This window comes from Colletotrichum destructivum, chromosome 5, assembly GCF_034447905.1.
Source record: "Colletotrichum destructivum chromosome 5, complete sequence".
Classification (NCBI taxonomy): domain Eukaryota; kingdom Fungi; phylum Ascomycota; class Sordariomycetes; order Glomerellales; family Glomerellaceae; genus Colletotrichum; species Colletotrichum destructivum.
In genome coordinates, this window is record NC_085900.1 from 2,430,914 (window position 1) to 2,449,988 (window position 19,075).

General features: G+C 57.7%; 8 protein-coding genes across 8 annotated transcripts; 3 read left to right on the forward strand and 5 right to left on the reverse strand.

Annotated features, from left to right (window-relative positions):
- Nucleotides 1-10: 10 nt before the first annotated feature.
- Nucleotides 11-662, reverse strand: CDEST_08296 (uncharacterized protein; the record flags this gene model as incomplete). The annotated part of the gene is made up of 2 exons (XM_062924455.1): nucleotides 11-466; nucleotides 630-662. 2 exons carry the CDS (start codon nucleotides 660-662, stop codon nucleotides 11-13), a joined length of 489 nt encoding a protein of 162 aa, XP_062780506.1.
- Nucleotides 663-1,503: 841 nt separating this feature from the next.
- On the reverse strand, nucleotides 1,504-3,152 carry CDEST_08297 (Putative nse4/EID Nse3/MAGE-binding protein). The gene is made up of 2 exons (XM_062924456.1): nucleotides 1,780-3,152; nucleotides 1,504-1,719 (listed from the first exon to the last, which is right to left on the reverse strand). Exons 1-2 carry the CDS (start codon nucleotides 2,912-2,914, stop codon nucleotides 1,508-1,510), a joined length of 1,347 nt encoding a protein of 448 aa, XP_062780507.1. The 5' UTR covers nucleotides 2,915-3,152; the 3' UTR covers nucleotides 1,504-1,507.
- Nucleotides 3,153-3,387: 235 nt separating this feature from the next.
- CDEST_08298 (Putative phosphatidylinositol 3-/4-kinase, catalytic domain, protein kinase-like domain superfamily) lies at nucleotides 3,388-6,634 on the forward strand. Its single transcript, XM_062924457.1, has 4 exons — nucleotides 3,388-3,645; nucleotides 3,729-3,815; nucleotides 3,862-3,963; nucleotides 4,025-6,634. The coding sequence occupies exons 1-4, from the start codon at nucleotides 3,587-3,589 to the stop codon at nucleotides 6,528-6,530; spliced, it is 2,754 nt and encodes a 917-aa protein (XP_062780508.1). The 5' UTR covers nucleotides 3,388-3,586; the 3' UTR covers nucleotides 6,531-6,634.
- Nucleotides 6,635-6,637: 3 nt separating this feature from the next.
- On the forward strand, nucleotides 6,638-9,076 carry CDEST_08299 (uncharacterized protein). Its single transcript, XM_062924458.1, has one exon. It carries the CDS (start codon nucleotides 7,296-7,298, stop codon nucleotides 9,066-9,068), a length of 1,773 nt encoding a protein of 590 aa, XP_062780509.1. The 5' UTR covers nucleotides 6,638-7,295; the 3' UTR covers nucleotides 9,069-9,076.
- A 1-nt stretch (nucleotide 9,077) lies between these two features.
- Nucleotides 9,078-10,987, reverse strand: CDEST_08300 (Putative GroES-like superfamily, alcohol dehydrogenase-like, NAD(P)-binding domain superfamily). The gene is made up of 2 exons (XM_062924459.1): nucleotides 10,600-10,987; nucleotides 9,078-10,488 (listed from the first exon to the last, which is right to left on the reverse strand). Exons 1-2 carry the CDS (start codon nucleotides 10,779-10,781, stop codon nucleotides 9,402-9,404), a joined length of 1,269 nt encoding a protein of 422 aa, XP_062780510.1. The 5' UTR covers nucleotides 10,782-10,987; the 3' UTR covers nucleotides 9,078-9,401.
- Nucleotides 10,988-11,742: 755 nt separating this feature from the next.
- On the reverse strand, nucleotides 11,743-12,491 carry CDEST_08301 (uncharacterized protein). The gene has a single exon (XM_062924460.1). It carries the CDS (start codon nucleotides 12,371-12,373, stop codon nucleotides 12,146-12,148), a length of 228 nt encoding a protein of 75 aa, XP_062780511.1. The 5' UTR covers nucleotides 12,374-12,491; the 3' UTR covers nucleotides 11,743-12,145.
- Nucleotides 12,492-12,734: 243 nt separating this feature from the next.
- CDEST_08302 (uncharacterized protein) lies at nucleotides 12,735-13,442 on the reverse strand (the record flags this gene model as incomplete). Its single annotated transcript, XM_062924461.1, has 1 exon — nucleotides 12,735-13,442. One exon carries the CDS (start codon nucleotides 13,440-13,442, stop codon nucleotides 12,735-12,737), a length of 708 nt encoding a protein of 235 aa, XP_062780512.1.
- A 4,757-nt stretch (nucleotides 13,443-18,199) lies between these two features.
- Nucleotides 18,200-18,980, forward strand: CDEST_08303 (uncharacterized protein; the record flags this gene model as incomplete). The annotated part of the gene is made up of 3 exons (XM_062924462.1): nucleotides 18,200-18,268; nucleotides 18,298-18,573; nucleotides 18,927-18,980. 3 exons carry the CDS (start codon nucleotides 18,200-18,202, stop codon nucleotides 18,978-18,980), a joined length of 399 nt encoding a protein of 132 aa, XP_062780513.1.
- Between the last annotated feature and the right edge of the window lie 95 nt (nucleotides 18,981-19,075).

Here is a 19,075-nt window from a genome sequence, read left to right on the forward strand (position 1 = left end):
CGTAGCGACATCATCCGGTCCTACGACATCCGGGTTCGTGGTGGATGCCGTGGATGTTGACTCTTGTTTGCGAGCCTCGTTGATCCGTGAAGGCGCTGGAAACGTCACCACGTTTGGTGATGGCCCCTTCAAGGTCGTTGTGGGCACAGGTTGAGATGGAGTGCTGCTCGGAGCTGTGTCTCTCATGTCCATTGTCTTGGATGACGTGCCACGAGCAACCACGGCCGCCCATGAGAACCGTTTTGGATCTGGTTTGCGCGCCGGGATGCTTGGATGCTCTGGCGGAGGCGGTGCCATGGTCCCGGTGTCTTGTCGTCCTTCCTTCGACTGATCTGGTGGCAGTACCCCAGGATTCGGCCGCTGGACGCTCTGGACATTCCTCTGAGCTGAAGATGTAGACGGGGTCTGAACCTGGGAGCCAGTTTGGCCTGGGGACGCATCCCTCCCCAAGCCGTCCTTGGGTTTCCTCCCAGACATGCAGCTACGTTTTTCAGTGTCTCTCAGTGGGATTTACTTACAATCTCTCCTGTTCCAATGGTAATATAAGGTAGTGCTTGCAGTGTTTTGCTTCTCAGCAGGTAATTTCAACAGAGAGAATAGAAGCACATGGATGTGAGGCAAGGACAAACGCGTCCACCGAAGGTCTTTGACGCTTGAGGCATGGCTGTACTTATGAGCTGGTGGATGTCCTTCAGTCCTGGCTTTTCAATAGTCACAATGAGGTTGGCTCTGAGTGAGAATGCCCTCAAATTGCCTTTTCCGGACTACAAAGCGCACATGCTGAAAGAAGGGCCTTCTGAAAGACTGCATAGCATGATTCCATTCTTTGGGTCCAGCTAGATAGAGGGAGGCAGCAACATTTCCGTTTGCGTGTCTGTATATCCCTTTCATTGTCCCGAGGCCTTCTGGTACTGTTACATTGCTGTGTGGTTGAATGGGTATTCCGATCTCAAAAGTCCCCAGACAGACAGACGATGCTTGGTAGGGAGGATGGTGATCTTGATAGAATAGCTTTGTGCTCATCCCTTAAGTGTGTATCATGAATCCAAAAGCTGGCCAAGGGCTAGCTGACAATGACAATGGCGCATGCATGCCATCAATCCCTGCAGGTCTTTTCTATTTCCAAGCAACCCTGTCAGTGTGTTTGTGACTGCTGCTCTTGGCTTGGCATCCGAACAACTAAAGTATTTTGGTCTGACCTGTGAGGAGATGCCACTGACTTCAAGCAATAGTCAGACGTGTAAAATAGAAGATGGTAATCGTAGGGAGCATCTGTCGATTTGCCCTCTTCTTCCATTTACCAGGTTCCAAAAAGAACCGCCAAAACTCCTGTTTGCTTTCCCGGGCTATTCCTCTAATGACGCTCTGTTGAAACAAACCACCCTTGCAAACGCCATCTTAACCCACCAAGCCCAGTGTTCTATATATCACTCAGCACCGGGTGACAACAGAACTGAAAATGCCTCGCTGAATCACTGTGTTTGACGTCATGCCCGCCCCCCTTATCTTAACTGTACCAGCCTCTGGCGCCAGGAACCTGTGTTGAACCTGACTCTTTCCGATGGGTGATCATGGGCTCCTCAATATCAAATGTGTCGATGATGTCTTGCCATGTCTGCATGTCCATGGAGAAAATGGCCTGCTGCTTTGCTGTTTCGCGCTTGGCAGCACTGCCTCTGGCTGTACCATCTTCATCTACATCATCGTTTTGAAAGGGACCTGGTTTCTTCAGTTAGCAGTCACACCAGCAGAGTGAGTTCCTGAGAACGATAGGCTTACTGAGAGACGGATATTCGTCGCTGTCGAACTCGATCTTAACCTTTCCATCGCGAATGAGAAAACTGACGTAAAACATGTTCTCGACCGTCTGGCCGAAGGATTTGGGGTTGACAACGAAGCGAAGCAGATCAACACCTCCGGTATCGCGAAGGCCGTGCTTAAGCATGAGCGCCGTCTGCTCGTCTTCAGACATGTCGCCTTGCTCGAAAATATCGTAAAGCTTCGTCTGGATTTCGCCTTGAACACTCTGCAGCTGCTTCAGGATCTTGCCACAGATGGCCGTCAGGTCGTTCTCCTTTTTCGCCAAGTCCTCGACGTTCAGCACCTCGGGCCTCGTCTCCTCGAGGTTGTTGGGTCTGAAAGGGGCGCTGCGTTTCGTGATTTTCCGGATCTTCTTTTCAACAGACAATGGGCCAAGCAGGAAACCAGGGAGGGCCGGGCGGCGGATGTAGGGCAGCGAAGCGAAACGTCCGAGATGGCTCCAGTTGAATGCCTCATCGTTCCCTTCGTCCTCGTCGTCGTGTGCGTCGCCTCTCGTTCGGCGTCTCTGCCTCTGGGTGCTTGAAAGCTCTGGCGCCGCGTCGTCGGCAATTCCACCGGCTTGCCGCATGTAAGTGCAGCACTTGGAAACGAACTCGTCCACATCCACACCCTCGGTGGCGCTTCCCTGCATCAGCCTGACGGTCTTTCTGTACGACATATCTACGGCGCTGACAAGTAGACGGGAATCGATTGTTGCTTCTGTGGTCTGCTTGACGCCTCTGGCGACCCGCTGGGCCATCATCAGGGTGTCTTTGAGTCCTGTTGAGCCAGGCAGCATGTATTCCTCCATGTTTTCGGTGATGCCCTTTTGCAGGTCTCGCAGCTTGCGCTGGATTTCTCGACGCTCGTCCATCGGCTGATCTGGATCGTAAATGTCGGAGTCGTATGCCTCGTCTCCCTCGGCGGAGCGCGTGGCCCGGCGGCGGGCGGAACGGTCTCCATTTGATGTATCGGCGCGCTTCCTCTTTCCAACCGAAACATCGCGACCCTTTCCCTTGTCTCTGATGGCGAGGTGGCCGCGCGCAGAACGCGGCGCATCGTCTTCGCTCGAAGAGGAAGACGACGACGACGAGTCTCCGACTCTCGCCGGCATTTTGGGGCTGGTGAGATGGGTGAAGCTATTCGAAAGGCCGCGGCCGTCGGAAGCTCGGTCGGAATACGGTCGTGCGGCGGGTACACCAAGTACGGAGGAGATGCGCGAGAGGGAGCGGAATGGGAAGAATGCCGATTCCCGTCAATTATCGCGAGAGGTTGCGAGGTCGTGATGTGAAATGGGAGGTAAAGAAGGATGCCGCGCGAGAATTGCGACTGAACATGGAAGACGCGACAGGCGCTTCCCAGAGGGTCTCGTCCACTCAACGCGCTCTGCAAGGTCCAGCAAGGGTCGAGCATTAGTGGTTCGTGGGGGGGGGGAATGTGTGGCTGAAGGTGTCTTATCGACATCAGATAAGAGTCCGAATTATGGCTGGAGAGGGGTACATTGAATGTCAGCGCCTCATTGCTTTATCTGCCACTGCAAACCAGCGCGCCATAGCGGTGGTGGTGGCAGCGCATGCTCCACTGAAGCTTCGCTGGTGCTGTCAGCTGCCTGCCTTGGTAGGTAATAACGGCTAGTAGCCCATCCGAGTTGCGCTAGGTAGCCAGACACAACCGATCATCTTCGTCGCATCCCCCAGGACAACACTATCTACACTTCAACTCTTCGCAGTCTCCCGGCTTCCTCGCACAATGGACTCGTAACCTTGAATGGGCTCCTGCTTTCAAGATGGAGCCGTTCTCATTCGCAAGCTCCGAGTCGCTGGACTATCCAGTGAGCATCCGCATGTACGCATCCGTCTAGAGCATTTGCCTCCCCTCCCCTCCCGGCTTGGAGTGAGTGTTTGCGACTGACGATACTCCCGCTGTAGAATCAATCTAGAGGGCGACGAAACGCCTTTCCTACACTCGACTCTCTTGGAGAAAGCCGAGCTGAGGCACATCGGCTCTAACACAAGGTACTGGTTCCTGTGGCGCGTTGTGTTGCCGTCGCTGACTTGCTAGTTCGCACTCGGATCTCTACGTCACGGTGCAAGTATGGGCCGGTTCCAAACCCCTGACAGTGCCCGTCCAAACGGCCTACAAATCTTTCCGCAGTGAGAGGAGGTGAGTGGCGATGCCAGGGCTTGCAGTTGTTGGGTATGATACTGACGGTCCGTTTCAACAGATGGAACGAATGGCTTACCCTGCCGATCAACTATAATACCCTCCCCTTGAACTCCTGCCTCGCCATCACGCTTTGGGATTCGTCCCCCGCCGGCGGGAAACAGGCGAGAGGCCATGCAATTCCTTTTGGGGGCACCACACTACCGCTCTTCGACCGAGATAACCAGGTGCAGAAAGGCCGGCAGAAATGCATGGTTCACCGACACAAGAACGCCGACGGCAATGACAACACCACCACGCCTGCGGTGCCCCGCAAGAAGAGGGATGGGTCAAGGAAAGGTACGGTCCCCCCGGTGGACAAAGATGCCGAAGAGCTGGAGCGCATGGAGAAGTTATTCAAAAAGCACGAGATGGGCGAGATTCCGAGAATCGACTGGCTTGACCAGCTCGTCTTCCGCGGGTTCGAGAAACGCGGCTTGCAGTCGGCGAAAGCCTCGTTGAAGACGCTGCAGCGCCAGGGGACGGCAAACGGGGACACGCCGGAAAAGGAGGGAAGCACGGACGACGAGAAGGGCGTCGTGGACACCGAGTCTCATCCTGGGTTTTCCAAGTTCCAACTCAACGTCGAGCTACCGCGGTTCGATTTCCCCGTCGTCTTCGCCGACTTGGAGTACGACCCTCCGCCAATCTCTAACCTCCAGCACATCTCCGCCTCCCAGTCCAATGTCATGCTGAAACCGCCTCCCGAGGTACAGTTCGGGCCTGGTATCAACGCGCTTGGCGATGCGGCGGGCGGCCCCGGCAGCCGGTTGATGAAGGTGTACGACCCCGAGGTCGGGGCTCGTGACAACCCGGCCGAGAGCAAACACCGGAGACTCGTCAGAAGCCAGCATCGCCACGGCGTCCTCGACAAGGACCTCAAGCCGAACGCCAAGGTCCGCGACGAACTGAATCTCATCATGTCCTATTCGCCAACACACACGTTGACTCCCGAGGAGAAGGACCTGATCTGGAAGTTCCGCTATCATCTTACCCGCGACAAGCGTGCCGTCACCAAGTTTGTCAAATCGGTCAACTGGCAAGACCACAGCGAAGCCAAGCAGGCCGTGCAGGTTCTGGGACGATGGACCGAGATTGACGTCGACGACGCTCTCGAGCTGCTCGGCCCCAGCTTTGACAACCAAGCAGTCCGAGCATATGCCGTGGAGAGGCTGCGTAAGGCGGACGATCACGAGCTACTGCTCTACCTGCTGCAGCTGGTGCAAGCACTCAAGTACGAACACATCCGGGCAGACTCGTCCCAGGAGGCCATCCAGGATTCTTCCCTGGCCCAGTTTTTGATATCCCGTGCGGCCGGGAACTTCCTCCTTGGCAACTACTTCCACTGGTACCTGATGGTGGAATGCGACGATCACAGCCCCGAGCAGGGGCTGGATAACCGCAACATCTACCGCAAGGTGGCGTACGACTTTATGACGGAACTGGTGAAGCAACCGGATGGTGTGGAGTCGAGGAAAACGTTGTTGAGACAGGCCGAGCTGATCGCGATCCTGTCCAAGATCTCGGGGGAGGTGAAAACGTCGCACGAATCCATCGCGAAGAAGACGGATCGCGTGAAGCACTTCCTGGCCGACCCGAAGAACGAAATGTTGACCATCGACCCGCCGTTGCCGCTACCGCTTGATCCTACCATGCTAGTCATTGGCGTGGTGCCCGACGAAACGACCGTCTTCAAGTCGTCGCTGTGTCCTATCAAGGTTACGTTCAAGACCACCACGGGGAAGAAGTACCCGATCATCTTCAAGACGGGCGACGACTTGCGCCAGGATCAGCTGGTCATCCAGATCATCACTCTCATGGACCAGCTACTGCAGAAGGAGAACCTGGATTTGAAGCTGTCGCCTTACAAAATCCTGGCCACGAGCACGACCGCAGGCGCATCCCAGTTCGTCCCGTCCGTCAGCTTCCAGAGCATCGCTTCGAAATACAAGAACAACCCGGCCCTGACGTACTTGAAATCCAACAACCCGGACGACCGACAGCCCTTGGGCCTGCGACAGGAGACGCTGGATACGTACGTCAAGTCTTGCGCGGGATACTGCGTCATCACGTACATCCTGGGCGTCGGCGACAGACATCTGGACAACCTCCTCCTGGCCCCCGACGGGCACTTCTTCCACGCAGACTTTGGCTTCATCCTTGGACGGGACCCGAAGCCGTTCGCGCCAGTGATGAAGCTGTCCAAGGAGATGGTGGACTGCATGGGCGGCGTCAACTCGGAGCACTTCAAGCAGTTCAAGCAGTATTGCTTCTTGGCCTACACGGCTTTGCGCAAATCGTCCAACCTCATCCTGAACCTGTTCAGCTTGATGGTCGACGCCAACATCCCCGACATTCGTCTCGAGCCCGACAAGGCCGTCCTGAAGGTTCGCGAGAGGTTCCACTTGGAGCTGACGGAGGAGGAGTCGATGTTGTTTTTCGAGAGGATCATCGAAGATACCCTCGGCGCCATCGCGCCGGTCGTCATCGACAAACTCCATGAGCTCGTGCAGGCGTTTCGGAATTAGCAGAGGCTCACAACGGTGCACAATGATAATAAAGAGCTGGGCGTACCTAACATCAGATAGATTCCCGGCGGGTGGTGTGGAATTCAACGCGGTGCTTACTATCAGGGTTCCCAGTCTGATACCACTGTTTCGGGCATGTTGATATGTTCTGTAGGTCTCACAAAGCCCGACCTAGAGGCTCATCAGAAGCTGCTTCCGCCCCCGTTGCTGAAAGGCCTTCTCCGAAACTTGTTGGGTTGCTGAGCTGGGTCTGTAATGCCCAGCAACTACACGGCGTACCACCAGAGGACCATACAGGTAGGTCCATACCGCCGTTTTTCTTGCTGGTTGCTGCTGTCTTGTCCTTTAGAGTTTTTATTTAGTCTTTTCGTCAGGTTTCGCAGTGGATGTGTGGACGGCAGAAGCCAAAAAGAAAAGAAAAAACTCGACTGGTTCTCGTCTAAAAGAGAAGCTTTCGTGGTACCAGGAAACACACCTTTTGGCCCAGATACATGACGAGTGAGGTGAGAGAGGCATCTCCGTTGCCAACGCGCCAGGGCATTAAATCAATCCAAATCGCCCTGCTTATTCTCATGTGAAAGCATCAGACAACAACGTCTTTCGATTATCTCAAACTCTGAGCGTGAGAAACACTGCCAGCCAACCCAACTATTCACGATCCAGACATACCATATCAACACCTCACACATCACAAATCACACACTACGTATCAATACATTGCAGTTCCGGCCTCCAGAGTTCATAACCGAAAGACAGATATACACAATGGCCGCCAGATATCCCCCCGGCTTTCACAATTACCTTGGTGAATTGCCCAATACCATGGACTTCCTCGACCAAGTCGCCCAGTCGGACCTAGATCCCGAGATCATCGAACGGGCCAAGACCCTACACCGCCGTGCCCACGCCTGTGCGACCTCGGGCGACATCTACGCCGCGCGAGGGCTCCGCCGTGAGGTTGAGGACATCCACGTCGAGATCCACAAGGTCGCCAGCTACCGCGCCTTCATCGGCCGCCTCGAGGAGGCCGACACTGCGAACTTGCTCGCATGCTACCTTCCCGAGCGTGCCTGGGCTCGAGATTGGGCTCGGGCGCCCGGCTCCGCCAATGCGTGCGAGTTCTGCCACTGGGCGGCCACCAGAGACCAGGCCATGGACTGCGAGCTTCTCGCGATTCCCCTGGTTGCCGTCCTCGACAGGTACGTCGACGAACGACGCCGCTACTGCCATTGGCTCCGGAGGCTGGTGGCGGTCGTCGACGAGGACCACAACTTGCCCCCGCGCAGGGCCCCCATCGACAACTACATTGTCCGCGTCGCCGAGTACAGCCGCGCGCGGGGCCCCGCCGACAACGTCTGGACCTACAACCGCATTGTCGCCACCATGCGGGAGACGCGCGCCCGCATCGACGGCACCCAGGCCAACGGGCGCCAGCTGCTGCGGAACGGGTGGCAGGGCGCGATCGGGAAGATGGACCGCGACTCCGCCACCGCCCCGGCCCGGGTCCGAGCCTTCCTCACGCCGGCCCAGACCTCGGAGCTGACGGAGGCCATCCACTACGACGCGAGGCTGTACTACGTCGCCCGGTTCGAAATCGTCGAGGGTGGGCGGTGCGTAGACCAGCGGCCGCGCCGCTGGGTGCTCGAACACCTGCGGGCGCACCCGCCCAACGTCCACCGGGACCGCTTCTTCGGGGGCCCGCTGCTGACCCTCGAATCCATCTGGCCGCTGTATGAGGTGGACGAGCGCGCGGGCGTGTGGGTGTGGTGCCTGTGGGACGAGACGGGCCCCGAGCGCTGGCACAGGCTGTTCGTCGGCCTCCTGGACGGGGGCGACGTGGACCTCCACGACATGGTCGTCTTGAACCAGAGAGACGAGTGGGCCCGGGACATTGCCATCAGATGGCTAGACCAGGAGAGGGCGCGAGAGGATCGAGAGAACGAGACGGGCGGCGATTACTCCGATGACCAGGGCTCTGACCGTGGCCCCGTTACAGGCGTGGACGCATCATTGTACAATGCCGACGACGAGGCCGAGTCTTCTGAGGATGCGGCGGAAGATGAATACAACAAGGACGACGATGACGATGACGACGACCTCAGCCCGCAGCTCGCCTACGCCGAGATGCACAGTCACGTCCTGGACCGGGACCGCATGAGCCAGCCGGGCGAGTTCTCCAATCTCGATTGGGAGGGCGACGGGTGGGTTGACGGGTACTCGGTCCACGGCTCGGATGGTGACGAGTGGGATGACTCGGACCTGAACGACGCCTCTGGTGGCGAGGAATGGGACGACTACTCCGGCGGCTCTGAATCCGACTTGGACGAGGGCGAGTGGGTTGAGTCCGACTCTGGCTCTGACTCTGGCTCTGACTCCGACTCAGACTCCGACCCCGACTGGAATGATGAAGACGAGGGGGAGATGGCGTCGGGGAGCGATATCGGGCCGCTGATGGGCCCCGGTACCACGCTGGCTGAGGTCATGGCTGCTTGCCGTGGGCGCGACGCTCGCGAGGGGGGGACTGGCCGAAGTCGTTGATGTGTCTCGGGTGTGAGTGAGCAAGAGGTGCTGCTGCGAAGGGAAACGGAGCAAAGAGCATGCATGGCTGGCTGGCTGGTATATCAAATACGTAGAAAATTTGTTTCCCCATCTGCGTGGAGACACGTGAGTCGTGATGATTGAAATGCTTTTCTTTCCATCTTGCAATGGGTATCCGGGAGGGAATGGAGGGACGAAGAGGTCAAAGAATCTTTCGGCTTCGTCTATATTCGATCTGGTCATGAAAGTTTGCCATTCGGGCTCATCTATATCCCCGTATCTTACATCAACTCACCACCATCATCACCACCCATCTTTTTTATTATTTTGAACTCACGTCTCCCCAAAGACAAAGACGCCCTTGCCCTTCCGGAACCCGCCGAGCGCGCCCTGTACGGCCTCCTTCAGCCGCGCCTCCTCCGTGTCCCAGCCCCACGGCACCTCCTCGACGGGGACGTCGCGGAAGCGGCCCTCGCGGATCATGCCCAGCACGTCCTCGATGGCGAAGCGGCGGCCCTGGGGGTCGCGCTCGTTCCAGCGGCTCAGCCAGAAGCCGACGAAGCGCACGTCCTTGAAGATGAGCAGGCCCGTCGGCAGCATCACGGGCTGGCGCGCCATGCCGCCGTACGAGACCATGGTGCCGCCGTCGCCGAGGCTGCGCGCCACCGCCGTCGCCGACTTGCCGCCCACGCAGTTGAGGCCGAGCCCGACCGTCTCGCGCCCGCCGCGCGTGAGCTCCGCGAGGCGGTCGCGCCACTCGCGCGCCAGGAACTCCTTCTCCGTCACGACGACGTCGGCGCCGAGGTCCGCCAGCTCCTTCTTGAGGTCCGCCGTCTCGGCCTCGGTCGCGCGCTCGCGCACGACGTTGATGCTGCGCAGGCCCCACAGCTTCCCGAGCTGGATGGCGGCGCGGCCGACGCCGCTGTTGGCGCCGTTCTGGACGAACCAGGCGCCGCTGCCCGGGTCGAGGGCGCGCATGGCGCCCGGGTTCGCGCCCGCGCGCACCTCGCCGGGCCCGTAGGTGCGCAGGATGCGGTAGGCGGTGCAGGGGTTGACGCTGACGGTGGCGACCTGGGTCGGGGTGAGGCCCTCGCGGGAGACCTTCATGACGTCCTTGGCGTCAGCGACGGCGTGGGTGCGCCAGGTGCCGAAGGAGCTGGCTGAGGGGATGACCCAGTCGCCCTTGCGCAGGCCACCGTCGCCGGCTCCCGCTTCGGAGCCGACGGAGACAACCTCGAAGACGCCCTCGTTGCCGGGGACGGCGGCGGGCTCCGGGGTGCCGATGAGCTGGGTGAAGGGCGGCTTGGCGCCGTATGTGCCCTGGACGGTGTTGATGTCGGCCGGGTTGATCGGGGCGGCGAGGGCGCGTAGGAGCACGGCCGAGGAGGGGATCGAGGGGGAGATGGAGTGTGTGTGCAGCCTGTCGGTCGGGTCAGTCCGTTTGTTTTTCTAGCCAGTTCTTCATTCCCCCCTCCCCCCGGTTCCGTTTCTGCACGTGAGGAAGTGGGAGTGGATGGGTGGGTGGTCGTACTGCAGGACGTCGCTGGGCTCGCCCTCCTTGGAGAAGACAAGGGCCTTGGCCTGGGTGTAGCCGTAGGGCCCGGACTTGTATCGGCGGGCCACCCGCGGGAGGTTCTGCTGCGCCCGTCTGCCGGCGGCCGGCCGCAGCGCAGAGGCCAGCGTCGTCGTGGAAGAGCGCAAGCTCGACGCCATTGTGTGCGTGCGTGTGTGTGTTTGTGTGGCCCGTCTGTGTGTGGTGTCGTCTTCACAGAGCTCGAATGAGAACAATGACGAAAGCGAACGTCGTGAAGGAGGGGTTGTGTCGGCGGAAGCTAAATGGCAGAGAGACAGACACAGAGAGGAAGGTGGAAAAAAGTTGAGTGATGAGTTGAGAAATCAAGATCGGTAAAGTCCCATAGCTTCCTCCTGCCCCCTCCCCCCCTAGCAGAGCTTCTGTAGAGAAGTCCGGCCCCCCCCCCAGTCCCGGCACTAGCTCGGCAAACGGCAAACGTGGGAAACCGGCATGACGGGCGGCGGCCACAGCACTGCGAAAGGGGCCTCACTCACTATGACGTTATGCCTCCGCGCGCTAGCGCCCGTCACACCCATCTGAGCGAGAAGGGGTCTCGCTGCCTCCGCGATTGGCCCGCGCCGTGCAGCTCCGGGGGGAGGGGGGAGGGGGGAGGGGGGAAAGACACGGCGGCCGGCCGTAGACGGTAAGACGAATCCTGCGGCGCGGAGGAGGGGAACGGACTACAGGCGACGGGCACAGGTACCGCCAGTCAGACGCCAGTTGCAAGTAGTGCTTCGACTACCTGCCAAGGTGCCTGGCACCGTTTGTTGGTTCGGCTGTCTGTAGGCTGTCATGTTTCTGGCATCCCTTTAACCATATTACTAACCAAGTACACTAATGCATCCGCCTGGCTTCCCCATCAGACCCGGGCTGCAAGTTACATAAACATACACGCACACACACACACCCATAGTTGCATGCAGTAGCCAGATGCCGCTGGGCCTCCGCACTAGAGACCAACCTGCATCTGCAAGCCTCGCGCCACATGATGTGTCCGAAGAGGGAGGGGCCAAAGCGTCGTGTTCGGATGACGCGGGGTTCGTCCGTCCGTCGTCTGTCACTTTTCTTCTTCTTTTGATGTGCTCTCGTGAAGTTGACACCATGCCATGCTGTCAATGTAATCGAGAGCGGATCCTCACATAGATCTCTCTGGATGTCAACAACCATCGGCAGAACCCATCTCATCTCACAGTCCTTTATACATTGGCTCTCGGCCCTGGCCAATCCATTGCCATAACACTCATGGTAAAACCGTCAAAATGTAGACTCTATTGCAGCTGCGGCGGCCAAAAGGCACCAACAGCGCCGGACGTGAATACTTTGGCCGACTACTACCCAGGACGCTTCCACTTCTCGTGGCCCGGCCCTACTATCTCTCGTCCCGTCCGTCGCCTTCTGGTATCGTTACTGGCTCCATGCCGTCTTGGGATAGCCATCGGCGCCCCTCAAGTTTTGGCTTCGTCTTCTTCCTCTCCTCCACCCAGCTCCCCTCTATTTCTCTTTGTCAAACCCGCCACCTCAAAACATGTACATTAGAAGATGTAAGGGGTACAGTAGGAAAGGGTACGTGCGGCCAATAAGACCGTGATGAAAAGTGAGAAAGAGGTTTCTGGTCCTTGGTGCCTATTTTATTCCAGACAGCGCAATAAGGTGAAGCGAAACAAACATAACAAAGAAAGTGTAAACATCGTATGTCAGAATGAGCCCGTGGTACGAGCTGGGTATCTTGCATAACTTCTTCCAATCTTGCCTCTCTGCTCCTCGTCACTCTCCGTCGTCTCTCCTTTTTGTGTATCGTCTTTCCTCTCCGCCGCCGCCGCTTTCGTCCCCCAGCTCTGGCTCGAATAGAATTTCAAATTGAAGAGGGAAAAAAAAAAGAAAAAAGGAAAGGGGATTAAAAAAAAAACGCTAGGAAATCGTGTGGGTGCATCCGCTCGGATTCGGTCGTTCGCTCGTCGGCGCATGTATGTTTGGGGGTGGTTTCGTGTCCGACATCAAAAGCCGGTTCCCGACTCCAAAAACCGGCAAGTCTGTCAAAGTGTCGTCCATGACTGGGCTGCGAGATTATCGCGCAGCCCTTGGTGTCAGTATGATTATTTAATGTTCTTGAACAAATCCTCGCCGAGACTGCCCCCGTCTGTCACGTCCACCTTGGCCTGGAGTGCGCTGAGCTCGGGGATCATGGGAGGCGGCGGCCCCTGGACCTGCGGAGCGGCCTGGGGCTTGCTTGGCGTATGGCTGCTGGTCTCGCTGATGTTGGGGTGCTCGTAGACGACGCTGGATCGCCTCTGCGGCGGCGACGTTTCCGACGTCCTCAGCCTCTTGAACCAGCCGCTGCTGCGCTTCGACTTCTTCTCGTCGAGGATGCTGCCTTGGCTGCGGCTCATGGGCCGGGACGGGGGGCCGCCGTTGCCGTTGCCGTTGCCGTTCGAGTGGTTTTCGCCTTCTGCATATGCTTGGTTCAGTAAAGTCCGGCTGAAGAGACGACGGATGCTGCCTTGTCTGCTTGACGCTGCTGGAGAGAGTGGTGTGTCATCCGAGTATCCTTTCGTACCGTTGGTGGTGGCAGGCGAGTCCGGAACTGCCGCCGCATGGCCGTTTGTCTTCTCATCGAGTTTTCCCTTGACGCCGGAGTCCGACTCCTTGGTTTCGCTCACACGCGGGGTCTGGGGAGGCGTGGGGACCTCCTGGACGGGACTGGGAAGCGGTGGGGGAATGTTGGTTCCTTCGGTCAATGAGCCAAACTTGAAGTCGAGCTTGGGAAGCTCGAATCGCTTCGATGCGCCGGTGGTGGAAGGCATGCTGGGTTGCGGGAGGGACGGGCGTGTGTCATCAATTGACTTTGCGATGTAAAGGCGAGGTTGGGCCAGGATGGAGACGGTTTGAAAGACGAGGTTTGCAGATGCAAGATTCGGCTAGGGATACCGCCGGCCAGCTAGACAAACGGACGCGTGACAAGGCAGTGCGGTTCGCCCCGTGGCGTGTGTCGTTCGTTGGATGGAGAGAGCAGGGGGAGTCGAATTGGACCCAGCGTGCGAGTGTGAGTGCGGGCTGTGGTCTGGCTGATGGATGCAGTGCGCCTGGAAACTGGAAACTGGAGACTGGAGACTGGAGCCGGACGATGGATAACAGAGGGTTCGGCTGATCTGGTGGAACTGGAGCAGGAAGAATGGGCCCGGACGACGACGGTCTCCTCAGTGCGAGAGGAGAAGACGGGCAGCAAAGCAGACAGAATGCAGGGTTCGCTCTGGAGCGAGATTGGGTCCCTCCTGTTGATGCGGTGGCGTGGACGAGCAGCGTGGACCGGTCCTGGACAGGACAGGCGACGCGGTGTACGGAGTACCAGGTACGGTACTCGTGTCGGTGCAGGGTAGTACAGCAGATTGTGGGGGCTACGTATCGCCGCCGTGCTGAGATTTGCTTTAAGGCGTCCCGTCTCGATATGAATGAGCACACACGGCAGACGGCGGTATCGTGCCACGAGGGTAGATAAAATGGCTTGGATGCGTAGCCATATGCTGGATGGTTGTCGAGATGATGGCGTCGAGACTCAATGGCCTGGAGCAAAGCTGCTGGCTCGTTGGACTGGGTCTGTTCGAGTCGAGTCGGGGGGTGTGGCCTCTAGGAGCGTCTGAGCTCCCGCTGGAACTGGAGGTCGAGGAGCGGTAGTAGAGGCGAGACGACAAGAAGCGAGAGAAAGAAAGGCCAAGGGTGGAAGGAAGGATACCGGGGGACGGTGGAGTAGAAGAATGGAATGGGGCAGCAGCAATGATGGCCGTAGAGTAGGGATAGAGGAACGCTGTTGGGGCGTGGTGGACTGGTGGTAGTGGTGAAGCCAGCCAGCCGGGAAACTTTGAACTTTGCGGACGTGGCCCACGAACAAGGAGCGAGCTGAATGGCGCCAGGTCGGGATGTTTGGTCCTGGTGCTTGACTCTCTGGGTTCCCGGTTGGAGTGTTTGCGGTGCTGGTGGTGCTGGCGTATTGTGTGATGGCTGCGGACTGCAGACTGTGGATGGATGGATGAATTGGGGCATGAGCCGGATTGGTTTTGAATGCACCGCAGGGGTCCAGTACCTTGCGTGTTTGTCAATGCTAGGATTGACAGGCCGGTCCCCGACGGGTGGGACGCCCTGGAGGGAGGTACCTGTCTGAGAGAGGTGAGGTACTTGGGTTACTTGGGTACGGATACTTGAACCATTTTGGCGTTGGCATCGGCATGGATGTACCTGGCAAATCCTACCTACCTCTCTCTTTTCCTTTTTTTCCCTTTTTTTCTTTTTTCTTTTTCGGTTTCTTTCCAGTGTTCTTCTTCCAGATCCAGTGTCAGCATGAAGCAGTCGATGCATGCATGTTATCCCATCAGGGCGTCCCGTCAGTCAGTCAGTCAGTCAGTGCCTTCTTGCTTCCTATGTCCTGTCCGTCCCTTACATATGTCACCCAACCTGGACCTGGAACCCCCCCGTGTCACTCAGATGGCAATGCGAGATGCCAGATTGAGGCGCCGGTCTGGACCCCATCCCGTCAAATGCGTGTCAATGTCTGAGAGCTATACCGGAGCTCCTTTGTCCAATACGCTAAGAAACGGCACGAGCGGGCACAAGGAGAAGAAGAAGAACATGATGATGATGATGAAGAAGGGGGAAAAGAGCGACGGTAAACGGAGAATTGGAGACCTGGAGACCAGGAGCACAGATACCGCCTGTCAGTGGAAGTCATTTGATCTTGAGGGGGATGAAGGATGAAAACGGGGACCGAGAGGGAAAGTGGCACCGGCAGCCCAGCCTAGCCCGGCGCGGTTTCCATTCCTCGTCCACCCCACCCGGGCCACCCCCTACACCCCCCATCCTCATTCTCATCCTCATCCTCATCCTTCCTCCTCTAAAGTCAAAGTTACCTTCGTTCCTTCCAGGTGTCTTCGGTGCATTAAAGACGCTTACATAAGTGCATATTCCCTGACGCGCAACGCGCAATCCCGGAGCCCTCAACCCTCGCATCATCGACCATCGACGTCCCAAAGGTTGTTGCTGTTTTTCCTCCAGCAAAGCAACACCCCGAACGTCAAACTTACGGCGTCATCGGTGCCGCTTTGCGAGTCTCAGAGCCTATCAGAAACCCCCTCCCCAGATTGCCTGCGCCGCCCCAATCAGAGTCATGCTGCGGCAGTCAGCACCGCCGTCGCGAGCGATGGCAGTGGCTGTGGCAGTGGCAGGAGCTACCGGGGCTTTGGCCGCGCAGCCACTCGACAATTGACATGCAAGAGGGTACAGAGCAGCAGAGAGAGGAACCTGAGCCGAGATATACTCCGTACGATATCTGTACTTTGTACTCTGTTTCCGAGGTACGCCATGTATCTACCTACATCCTCATCTTCCAATGTAATGTACCAATACCGCATGCCTGCAGGAAATTGTCCGTGAACCTGCACTAGCACAATTTCCACGACACCCTCCCCGAGAGTCGAGACTCCACTGCAGTGTGCCAGCCCAGAGGGAGAGAGAGTGAGAGAAACACACACACAGAAAGAGAAAGAGAGACAGGGAGAGAGAAAGAGATGACGACCCGCGTCATGATGCATATCGGCGCGTCTCAGCACGTTTGCTCTGCCTTGCATTCCATACGATACCCACCGCTCGGTGCTACTTTTCCACTCTAATAACAATATTATCCGTATCAGCACCAAGAATACGACATTTGCTCGACACCGGCAGATGGATACATTCAATTCACTTACATTCCTTAGATGCGGTCAATGCCAGCACCAAGGTATTTCGCTTTTACAAAACCACACACGCTTCTTATCTCTATGAACCGGACGACCGACTAACCCGCCGGCAAATAGGAAGTCATCCGCGTTTATTCGTCCGGCTTCCAAATCTGCCTCCCATGTCGCATGCACCCGCACCGCGCCGCCCACCACCATGACTTGGGTCCGTTCCTGAGCTAGCAGATCGCAAACCAAAGAAACACATCCACCAACAAGACACCTCCCGTTGTGTCCCTCCATCCATCCCAGCAATTCGGCCACGACCCGGCGCTCCATCCATCCATCCATCCACTTGCAGCCTGCAGACCTTCCCTACAGAGACATGTGTCCGTTGCAATTGGCCCTGCGTTTTCGCGACGACGCCAAACCAAGCAATAGATGCAATGCCCGAGGACCCCATTACGCCGAGCCGTCTTGCCAATAATCCCGTTTCAGCAGTCCAAGTCAACCAGGGGGGGTCATCTCACATCTGCCGCAGACGGGAGCAGTGCAGGCGAGGAGAAGCCGCATGACAGCCTCGCCGCGTTTCCAACAAAACGTCAAACGTTTCCCACGTTGCCGGTCTGGGGTTCAACAGTCCTTGGCCCAGCGAGGCCTCCGACTATTGTCTGTCATGGCCATTCGTTGTCCTTGTAATGTCAGCATGTACTAAATCCTCCACGGCACCGCCAAGGAGTAACCAACGCAGTGCAGCACGAGTCGAGTCCAGTCCAGTCGAGTCGAGTACAGTCAAATCGAGTCCAGTCAGTCAGTCAGTCAACGATGCCTGCCACAGTGGACCAACCACGCGGATAGGTGAGTCGGCCATGCTCATCTTGGCTGGAATATCGCCTTTGTCACCTACTTGGCCAAGCGAGAAACACTGGATTCCCAACTTGGCAAGCGGCCCCATTTCGAATCTCCTCGCATGCAGGCCACTAGCAGCAATCCCCACGAACAACGGCCCCGACCCACGATCCTTGATCCTTGGGCGCCGTGCGGTCCCTGAGTCCCTTTCAACGTCGACCGAACCCCCAAGCAGGCAGCCCCTATTCCCAGTTGCTGCTTCCCAAGTCGTCCCCTCAACTTCTCCCCGTCATCTCTTCGTCAACGGCCCGCATTAGTTGTCCGCTTTCAACTCTGATCCGAGACGGCGGGCGAGCCATGACGGCTTCCCACGAGGAAAAACTAAGCCATCCCACGCCATCGTATCTACTTGGGTAGTGTAAGCATCGGCGTGCCTCATCGCCCTGTCCATCCGAGATACCGACCGTTTCATGCAGCAGCCCACACCACCTGGTGCGAGAAGAGGCCGTCCCCGCTCCCTCGATCCCCAGGCAAGGGGTCATTGAAACATTTGATGGAAACGCATTCCCTTTTCCCGGCCTGCAGGTAAACATTTTTGTCTTGTTTTGTTTCCTCAATCTCCCGTGCTTAGCTCCGAAAGGAGGCATACCTCCATGGGTCTATCGCGTGCTCCCCCTCCCCCCCAACCCAACCTAGGGACCCTTTGGGCCCAAAAGGATCCTTTTCCGCCATCACAATGTCCGAGTTTTCGTCGTTCGCGGCCCGCTATCAGCGACAACGTTGCACTGCTCTCTCTCCACTGCGCCCGACGTGCGTCAAAGCGTTTGCGCCGAATGGGCCCCGGGGCTCCGTTGCGCGCTGCTGGTGGACGTGGCCGGAAGCAATCAGGCATGATCCCATCTCCTGCACCCTGGGCGGAGTGGTGCTTGCGTGCCATGGTGTGCGCATCACCCGACGTCAAGACTCGCTTTTCTGGGAACCCCATCCATGGTCCCTCAATGAGCAGAATGACTCGATTGGATCCGATGAGTAACACCAACTGCGACCTCGACGGGCCGTGGGTCGTCATCGGGACGGTGAGAGGTCGAAATTACACTAGAACCAGGTCCAAGAGGCAGTGGACATCCATGAAGCCAAAATCAGGACGTTCATCGAGCCCAGGCTTCAAGCCTGGGCCACCACGGACGCTTTGCGAGATCGGCTCGCACTGGCCCCGCGGGCCGGGGCGGTGCTATCGGACGACATCCGCCACACGGCGCCTCCCAGAGGCAATCTGAGGATAGCCGATTCCCGAATCCGCGCTGTCGACGACGCCCCGGCGTCGTCGCCGTCCGAGGCTGCGGCTTTGGCGCCATTTCCGCCTCCAACCAACTTGTCACTGGTGACTAAACTGTCGCGAGCTTTGTTCGCACACTTGCCAGAGACGATTCCTCACATAACCGCACTGGGTCGAAACCGACCCAAAAACCCCAAGGTAGATAGATTATTAAGCTCGACTCTCAAGAATGAATCATATGCTATGCGCCGCAGTTTGGACTATTCTACGTTCGAATGCGGGCGACTCTGGGCAAGTGCTTCTCCTGGCATTGCGACGTCCGATTCGGCAAGCAGCTTCGCCGGACGCTTTTGAAGTAGAGCTCAGTAAGCCGAGGTTATCTGATGACGAAAAACTTGTCAGAATCAAAATTCTCGCCCGTCGCCGTGCTCTTCGACAGCCATTGACCTTCCGCATAGGAGAACCTCGGCCCGAATCCAGGCCTGCGTGTCTCGTTCACTACTCTGTTCTGAATGGGGATGACTCTGTCATTAATGTTCTCTATCTACGGCAAGCCTTCCCATGAGCAGCCCATGACCGAGGGAGACGGCTTCATGACGCGTGTGAA